The following is a 9,384-nucleotide window of genomic DNA, read 5'->3' as shown; positions in this document are numbered from 1 at the left end:
GAATCGCTAAGAAGTGCGCTGATTTGATTAATCGATCAAGGATTACTGAAACCGCGTCATGGCCTCGTCGTGTCCTAAGCAAATCCACCATAAATTCCATGGTAATATGTTCCCATTTCAACTCAGGAATAGGAATCCGCTAAAGTAATCTGGCAGGTCTTTGGTGCTCAGCCTTCACCTGCTGACAGACTAGACATCTAGCTACAAATTCCGCGATGTCTTTCTTCATGTCGTTCCACCAATAAGAACGCCTCAAATCTTAATACATATGGGTCCTGCCTGGGTGGATCGCAAATCGAGAGCGATGAGCCTCCTGAAGTAGCTCCTGCAAGACTGGATGAGACCGAGGCACGCATAATCTGCCTCGAAAATATATAATACCCTCCTCATCTCGTGTGAACTCAATCTGTTGCCCGAAAGCTATCTGGCTGCCAATGGACTATAAGTGCTGATCACCGGCCTGAGCCTCTTGGATCCTCATCCTGATCGACGACTGAGCAACCATGGTAACCAACATACCCTGCTCTGTCCATCCCTGCTCCTGAAGGCCCAACGCAAAAAAACCCTGAATTAAGTCCGTGACTAAAGCTCGGTGGCAAGCCAAAGTCCCTCTGGACTTCCTACTGAGTGCATCGGCAACCACATTAGCTTTCCCCGGGTGATAGCTAATGGTATAGTCATAATCCTTCAGGAACTCCATAAATCCCCTCTGTCGGAGATTAAGTTCCTTTTGGGTGAAAATATATTTGAGACTCTTATGATCATGAGAATCTCAAAGGTAATGTCGTACAGATGATGCCGCTAAATCTTTAAAGCAAAGATGATGGCGGCAAGCTCCAGATCATGTACTGGTTAGTTCCTCTCATACTTCTTCAACTGACGAGAAGCATAGGAGACTATCCTGTTGTTCTGCATCAACACAGTGCCCAAACCCTGTAGAAATACGTCGGTGTAGAGCACGAATCCGTCCTCTCCGGAGGGTAAAACCAGAACTAGTGTTGTTACTAGTCTCCGCTTCAGCTCCTGGAAACTAGTCTCGCAGGCCTCGGACCACGTGAACTTCACGTCTTTCCTAGTCAGGCGTGTCAGTGGCATAGCTATGCAAGAGAAACCCTCGATGAACCATCTGTAATATCTTGCCAGTCCCAAGAAACTGCGGATCCCCTGTACTGATTTCGGCTGCTCCCAGCTGGTGATAGCCTCGATCTTCTGAGGGTCTACTGAAATACCTCGGCTAGATACCACGTGCCCCAGAAAACCAACCGAGGGTAGCCAAAACACACACTTTCTGAACTTCGCATATAGCCGATGTCGTCAAAGAGTCTCCAAGACTATGTGAAGATGTTGTGCATGCTCCTCCTCGGAACGCGAGTAGATCAAAATGTCATCGATGAACACGACAACTGTTGGAACCCCAAGATTGTTTTGGTGTGATCAACAAGTTAAGTTAGGTCCTACGTTATTTCTAACCTTGTGTCTAAGTGTGCAGGAGCTTAGGAGCACAGGTAGTCGAGCGGAAAACGCAGCTAGAGAGAAGGACGGCACGCTGTGCATCCGAGGGACGAGGTGCTGCGGAAGAGTACACTGGCGGACGAGAAGGAAGCGCGCGGTGGTTCCGAGGGACGAAAGCCGGAGCGGAAGATTGATCGGGGAGCAAGAGATGCAGCTAGCGAGAAGGTCGACGACCGAGGGACGAAGACTGCGGATGAGTACGCTGGCGGACGAGAAGGAAACACACGGCAATTCCGAGGGACGAGAAGCCGGAGGGAAGCACGCTCGAAAAGACCGGAAGTTGGGTTCGGGTGAGCCCTTTTCCGGATGGCAAAGATCACCCAAGCGAGCGGATCCGGAGGAGAAGAACCGGACCGAGGCGGGACTGAAACGGAGCAGAGGTCCTGGACGCAAAAGTCAACTAGAGTTGACTTTTTGCTCCGGGGCGCCCGGAACTGTCCGGGGCGCCCGGAACAGTCCGGGGCGCCTGGAACATGAAGTTTGACCAGAACGCATCTTTCGCGTTCTGGACGTTGGGGGATAAAATTTTATCCCCCCTAGGGCGCCCGGAACCCTTCCAGGCACCCCGACCAAGGCTATAAATATAGCCTTGGTCCAGAAGCTTCAAATCAACTCAGTAATTAGCATTCCAAACACTTGTGCGCTCATTGTTCTAGTTTAGTTTCTGTTTTTGTGCTTTCACCGGTGTAAGAGGCTTCTCCGCCCGAAGGAGTTATTAGTGCGATCACTTTCCTTGGATTAACAACCTCCCCGGTTGTAACCAAGTCAAACACGGTGCCTCGTTTCTTTCTTGTATTTCTGCTTAGCTAATTTTATACAAGTGTTAGTTTAAGAGTTCGAGAAGGGTTGCTTTTGTTTTTTTTACAGGGCTATTCAATCCCCCTTCTAGCCGGCCCAACGATCCTACAAGTGGTATCAGAGCCAAGACGCTTCAGGAGGACTAACCGCCAATCGAAGCAAAGATAATGGCCGGACCAAGCATCCACCCACCGAAATATGGAGGAGATTTCGTTACGTGGAAGAATCTGATGCAGGTATTTTTTACCACAGACTTTGAATTAACTCTTACAATGGAATCCGGTTTTGTAGCTCCAGAAGGTAAGGAAAAATGTCAATGGACAAAAAAGGAGCAGGCTGAATTCATGGCGAACGGCAAAGCAGAATATCATCTGCTAAGCGTTCTTCCACCTCAAGAAGTCAACAGAATCGGACAATGCCACTCGGCAAAGGAACTTTGGGAAAAGTTCCTCGAGCTGCATGAAGGGACTTCCGAAGCCAAGCTCTCCAGAAGAGATCTGCAACTTGGGGAAGACGAGACAGTCGCGCACCTGCACTCGAGAATCAAAGAGATCATCACTGGGCTGTCGAATCTCGGAGAAACGGTAAGTAACCGAGATTCGCTAAGGTACGCACTAAATTCATTTCCTAGAAATTCAAAATGGGCATCACTAGTAGATGCCTTTTATATTTCTAAAGATTTAGAAAAGATCTCGTTAGAAGAATTTTTTTTCTACTTTTGAGTGCATGAGTCAAGATGTGCAGGAATGAAGGAGCCCAAGAACAATATCGCCCTCAAAGCTTCGAGAGATGAACCAGAGTCAGAATCTTCTCTCGATGACGAGGAAATGGTAATGATGGTAAGAAGATTCAAGAAGCTTTGTAAATCCAGATCTACTAACCATCCGCAGGGGAAGAAGAAAAGGATGATCCGCTGCTACCACTGCGACGAAGAAGGGCACGTCAAGGACAATTGCCCCAAGCTGAAGAACAAGAACAAGGAAAAGGGTAAGAAGCCTATCCAAAAGCGAAAAGCCCTAAAAGCGACGTGGGACGATACGTTGTCGGAGTCGGAGGTCGAGGCATTCTCCGGACTTGCTCTAATGGCAAGTCATCAAGACGACGACTGCGAGTCAAGCTCTTCCGAAATGAGCATCGAGAGCATCGATGAAGGGGGAGCTTCGTCAGACGAAAGCAGCAGTTCAGGGGGAGACACGGAAAATGAACTCGACAAGGTAAGTCAGGTACGTTCTCTTCCTCCCAATAAACTTTATAAATTTGTTAAGTTATTAACTAAAGACTGCTGTAAATTAGAAAAAGAAATAAAAAATTTAAAAATAATTTTAGCTAAATCCTGCCCTCTAGAAGAATTAGATAAATCAAAATTGGAAAATGAAAAATTGAAACTTGAAAATAATGATTTGAAAATTCAAGTAGATAATTTGAAAAACCATGCATGCTCATCTAATTCTAGAAAATTTAAAAATTTAAATTGGTATTATAGATATCACTCGGGATAAATTAAGAATATCTCTAGAAAATATGTCCCTAAGAAATTTTTAATCAATCCAGTAGGCTGGAACCTTTATTGGGTTCCTAAATCTTGCTTAGTCTAAGTTTTAAAATTAAAATTAGCGCTTTTCAGTGAGAAAGTTAAATAATGAATTTCTCTATGAGGCTTTGTCTAAGGAAGTGGTTGTTGCTCCAATAACTTAGAAGGCCTAGTGCCTCGCCACGACCTGGAAGCCAAAATATTGAAATAAATGTTTAATTAACTTTCTGTCAAAGCATTAAAATTAGAATTAATTAATGCTTTCAAAGTTTTTTTTAACATTTTTTTTCAAAATATTTTAATACTTAGAAAAATACTTCTTGCCGAAGTGAAATTTTTACTTAGGATTTTTTTAAAGTTCTAAAAATTTATTTCAAAAATATTTTTACTTAGGATTTTTTTTACTTAGAAAAATTCTCAAAAATCAATCTTTTAAGTTAGAAAAACTTTTTCCTGAAACTAAAAGCCGTTTTGACATTGAAAAGTTCTGCTTAAAGCTTTTAGAAATTTTTTAAGAATCTTAATATTTTCTAAGTCTTTAACCCTTAGATTTTTTTTTCTTGAAACCCCATTTTTTTGTGATCAAAGGGGGAGAAGAATTAGTATAATTAGTATAAGCCTAGGGGGAGGTAGAAATTAAAAATTGAAAATTTTCAAAATTTAATTTTGTTGCACATTATTGCAATAACTTGTTTTAATTTTATGTCTAATTTTGACCCTAGCTTAACTTGGGTTGATCACACCAAAAAGGGGGAGATTGTTGGAACCCCAAGATTGTTTTGGTGTGATCAACAAGTTAAGTTAGGTCCTGCGTTATTTCTAACCTTGTGTCTAAGTGTGCAGGAGCTTAGGAGCACAGGTAGTCGAGCGGAAAACGCAGCTAGCGAGAAGGACGGCACGTTGTGAATCCGAGGGACGAGGTGCTGCGGAAGAGTACACTGGCGGACGAGAAGGAAGCGCGCGGTGGTTCCGAGGGATGAAAGCCGAAGCGGAAGATTGCTCGGGGAGCAAGAGACGCAGCTAGCGAGAAGGTCGACGACCGAGGGACGAAGACTGCGGATAAGTACGCTGGTGGACGAGAAGGAAACACGCGGCAATTCCGAGGGACGAGAAGCCGGAGGGAAGCACGCTCGAGAAGACAGGAAGTTGGGTTCGGGTGAGCCCTTTTCCGGATGACAGAGATCACCCAAGCGAGCGGATCCGGAGGAGAAGAACTGGACCGAGGCGGGACTGAAACGGAGCAGAGGTCCCGGACGCAAAAGTCAACCAGAGTTGACTTTTTGCTCCGGGGCGCCCGGAACTGTCCGGGGCGCCCGGAGCAGCCCGAGGCGTCCGGAATAGTCCGGGGCGCCCGGAACGTGAAGTTTGACCAGAACGCATCTTTCGCGTTCTGGACGTTGGGGGATAAAGTTTTATCCCCCCCAGGGCGCCCGGAACCCTTCCAGGCGCCCCGACCAAGGCTATAAATATAGCATTGGTCCAGAAGCTTCAAATCAACTCAGTAATTAGCATTCCAAACACTTGTGCGCTCATTGTTCTAGTTTAGCTTCTATTTTTGTGCTTTCACCGGTGTAAGAGGCTTCTCCGCCCGAAGGAGTTATTAGTGCGATCACTTTCCTTGGATTAACAACCTCCCCGGTTGTAACCAAGTCAAACACGGTGCCTCGTTTCTTTCTTGTATTTCTGCTTAGCTAATTTTATACAAGTGTTAGTTTAAGAGTTCGAGAAGGGTTGCTTTTGTTTTTTTTACAGGGCTATTCAACCCCCCCTTCTAGCCGGCCCAACGGTCCTACAGACAACGAACTGATCCAAATACTCCAAAAAGATGCGGTTCATCAAATCCATAAACACCGTTGGAGTATTGGTAAGCCCAAATGACATTACCAAGAATTCATAGTGTCCGTATCTGGTACGGAATGCTGTCTTCTGAATATCAGATTATTTAACTCTTAGCTGATGATATCAAGACCACAGATCAATCTTAGAATATACTGATGTATCTCTGAGCTGATCAAATAAATCCTTGATCCGTGATAAGGGGTACTTATTTTTGACGGTCACTACATTTAGTAATCGATGCATAACCTCAGAGTACCATCCTTTTTCTTGACGAACAATACCGGAGAACCCCGCGAAGAAACACTAGGGCGAATAAATCCCCTGTCCAATAACTCCTAGAGTTGGACCTTTAGCTCGTCCAACTCTTTCGGTGTCATACGGTAAGGAGCTTTCGATACTAGCGCGGTCCCTGGAATCAGCTCAATAGCAAACTCCACTTGCCTTCGGGGAGGCAAGCATGATAGCTCATCTGGAAATACATCCAGATACTTTCAGACCACTGGAATGTCTGAGAGCTGGGAACTACTACTGTCGTTAGTATTAATCAAAGATAGAAGAAATCCTTGACAACCATGTGACAGCAACTTCTGAGCCTAAATCGCTAAAATGATTGATATGTCATCGTTCCTAATGCCAGTGAAATCCCATGAGGGTTGGTTCAGAGGCCGGAATGTGACCACCCTCGTCTGTCAATCAACAATGGCATGATATGCTGACAGCCAATCCATGCCAAGAATAATATCAAACTCGACCATTTCTAGTACTAAAAGATCTACCGTAAGTATCATGTTGCCAAAGTCTAACGGGCAACCTCTGACCTCCTGGGTGACGTCCAAAGTATCACCGGACGGTAGAGAGACGGTTAGTCGCTGCGGTCTAAGAGTAGGTAGTCTACCTATGTCCCTCATGAAAGCACGGGAAATAAAAGAATGTGAGCTACCAATATCTATCAACATATCAACGGATAATGCATAAAGTAAAATCATATCGCGAAAAATGGATCCGTCGGCCCGCTGTGCATCCTCTATAGTAATCGCATGAATACGTCCAGTCTCTGGCAGTGGTGGAGGTGGTAGTGCTGCCAAAGGCTGCTACGCCTGAGTCTGAGTCTGCCACTGTGACGGTGCCGGGTACTGAGCTAAAGACGGATATGTAGGCTGTGACTAATACTGGACTAGGGGTTGAGGCTGTGACGGGTACTGAACCAGTGGCTTGGGTTGCAGTTGATACTACCCCTGAGTCAGATACTGTAGTTCCGAAACAAAGCTCTGTGGTACTATGAGGACACTAGAGTGCTCCTGTCCATGCAGACCATAAGCAGCAGTTGCAAGGGGAGCTATCCTCTGCTGGCGATGTGAAGTTTGGGCTCCGTGCCCTCCTCGATGAGTCCCTGTCTGACTGGGCTATCCTCCATGACCAGACACTCCGGAAGCCATATGCTAAGCCTTCAGCGAACAATCTCGGCTCAAATGCCCGGGTTGTTTGCAAAAATAGCAAATCGACTATCCCAGGGAGCAGGCTGTGGTGAGGTGGTCTTTGGACCCATATCTGGTACAGTGAGTGTCACTGGTGGGTTGTTTCCGGTTCTGCTGAGAAGACCGAGAACATCTTGATGAAGATCGCCCTGACTTCTGAGGCTGACCATATTCCCCAGAAGTACCCTGACCTGGCTGACCGTGACCACTTTGCTATTGTCCGGTAGCCTGTGGTGGCTGAGTCTGTCCTAATGTCTGACCCATCTGTTTCCTTTTCCTATCCAGAAATGCTCTCTGCTGAGCTGACTCAATCATGAGGGCTCTGTCCAACGTCTCTAAATAGGATGAACTCCCAAAATCGGCAAGCTTTACTTGCAGATGTCCATCCAATCCCTGGATAAACTGAAGCATGAGAGATCTGTCCTCAGCAACTAATTCTGGACAAAACCTGGCCAACCGATTAAACTCAGCATTGTACTCTGCCACCCTGTGATTGTTCTACCGCAGACTTAGAAAATCTTGCCGACGAGTCGTATGATATGCCCGTGACAAGTACCGGCTCTCAAAAGCCTCTCTGAATCTCGCCCAGGTGATATTCTGCTCGCTTATGATGGAACGCTACGTATCCCACCAGATATCAGCCTCATCTCGTAAATGGAAAGCAGCCAGCTCTGCTTTCTCTCACTCGGAGCAAGCCATGTAGAAGAAGGTCCGCTCCACAGTCTCTATCTAGGACTGGGCCACACTCGGATCAGTCTCTCCATGAAATAGGGTGAATCGACTCTTCATCAACTCTTCCAAAGCTGGGATACGAGCTCGTGCCACAACTATATCAGTGTGATGAGTAGGGACGGCTGCAGGAACTGGCAGAACCACCGGAGCTGGTACAACAGGTGGTACCACTGCATAGGCCGGGGGAGGTACCCCCGGTGCTACTGCATAGACTAGGGCAGGTGCCACTTGTGGCACTGTAGGGTCAGCATAGGTGGGCGCGGCTGGAGGTATGGTGGGTGGTGGTACTGGAGGTGGAGCAACTACTGCTGCTGGTGCGGGTGTCGGGTGTGCAATAGGCACCGGTGGCGGTGGTGCCTGGTTCATCGTCGGCACTGGTGGTGGTGGTGCCAGGTAAACCGTAGGCACTAGTGGCGGGGGTGTCGGGTATGCAATGGGCATGACCGGAGGAGGTACCGAATATGCCGCAGGTGGCACCGCTGGTGGTACTATGAATACCATAGGAGTGGGTACAATGGGTACGGTCGGGGTAGGTACCTATGAAACCATCGGAGAATGAGAACTCGACGCTCCCGCAGTACCATGCGGAGTTTGTCGACAGGCTCAACCCTAGCAGACGTCTCTGGCGCCGCTGCTGCCAGGGACTCCAACATCCTCTTGTGTGGTCGTCCTGCACCACGTCTCGACATGAGAACACGTGCACCTCGCCTCATATCTGTTAAATTATGACACAGATATTACTTCCAGCATCAACATTATAAAAATCAACATTTTACCTATTTGTTGTCTGGAGATGTTCCATCGTTGTCTAGTCTCCCTTTATGACCTCAGAAATTCCAAAATGAGAAAAATCGACGGAAATCCATACAAATCCAAAACGGAATTCTGAAACATGAACATAACGAAAGTTCGTACAAATTCGAAAATACCCAAATTGACTCACAAAACTTGGCTCTGATACCAAAAATATTGTCACACCCCAGGTAATCTCTACCAGAAGAAATTTTTACAGCATCTCCCCTGTGCGGGTGACAATATAAAACTTCCTACAATGCCCTCAGGGCCACATATACCTTGGCCAACACGGCCGGAACAATGACAATAAAAATAAGCAAACACCCACTCAGTTTAATAGTAGAACCTTAACCTAAGCAACGATAAGAAAAATTATTTCAAATATCCTACTCAACTACACCCATAAAACACAAATATGATATCCTACTCAACTACACCCATAAAACACAAATCACCAGCATACATCCAAACAAAAACCCATCGATAATAAGGGATCGTACAAAATCTTCAAATGCCAAAAGATATAAGTCTGAAATCATAGACAATAACATAATAAGAAAAACTAAAATGTGCGAACTCGTCGCGACGCGAAGTGGTGGGGGACTAGCGGCTGGAACCTCCTGAACAACCTCAACCTGAAAATAGTAATAACGGGGTGTGAGTCGAACACTAAGCGGATACCTGGTTGACATACATAGTAAA

At 46.1% G+C, this 9,384-nt stretch overlaps 1 protein-coding gene across 1 annotated transcript; it reads right to left on the bottom strand.

Moving 5' to 3' along the window:
* Nucleotides 1-7,884: 7,884 nt before the first annotated feature.
* On the bottom strand, nucleotides 7,885-8,388 carry LOC122054975 (leucine-rich repeat extensin-like protein 3). The gene has a single exon (XM_042616381.1). The coding sequence runs from the start codon at nucleotides 8,386-8,388 to the stop codon at nucleotides 7,885-7,887; it is 504 nt and encodes a 167-aa protein (XP_042472315.1).
* Between the last annotated feature and the right edge of the window lie 996 nt (nucleotides 8,389-9,384).

Source organism: Zingiber officinale, chromosome 3B, assembly GCF_018446385.1.
Source record: "Zingiber officinale cultivar Zhangliang chromosome 3B, Zo_v1.1, whole genome shotgun sequence".
NCBI lineage: Eukaryota > Viridiplantae > Streptophyta > Magnoliopsida > Zingiberales > Zingiberaceae > Zingiber > Zingiber officinale.
Note: the sequence above shows the minus strand (reverse complement) of the source record. Positions and strands in the feature narration are given on the sequence as shown.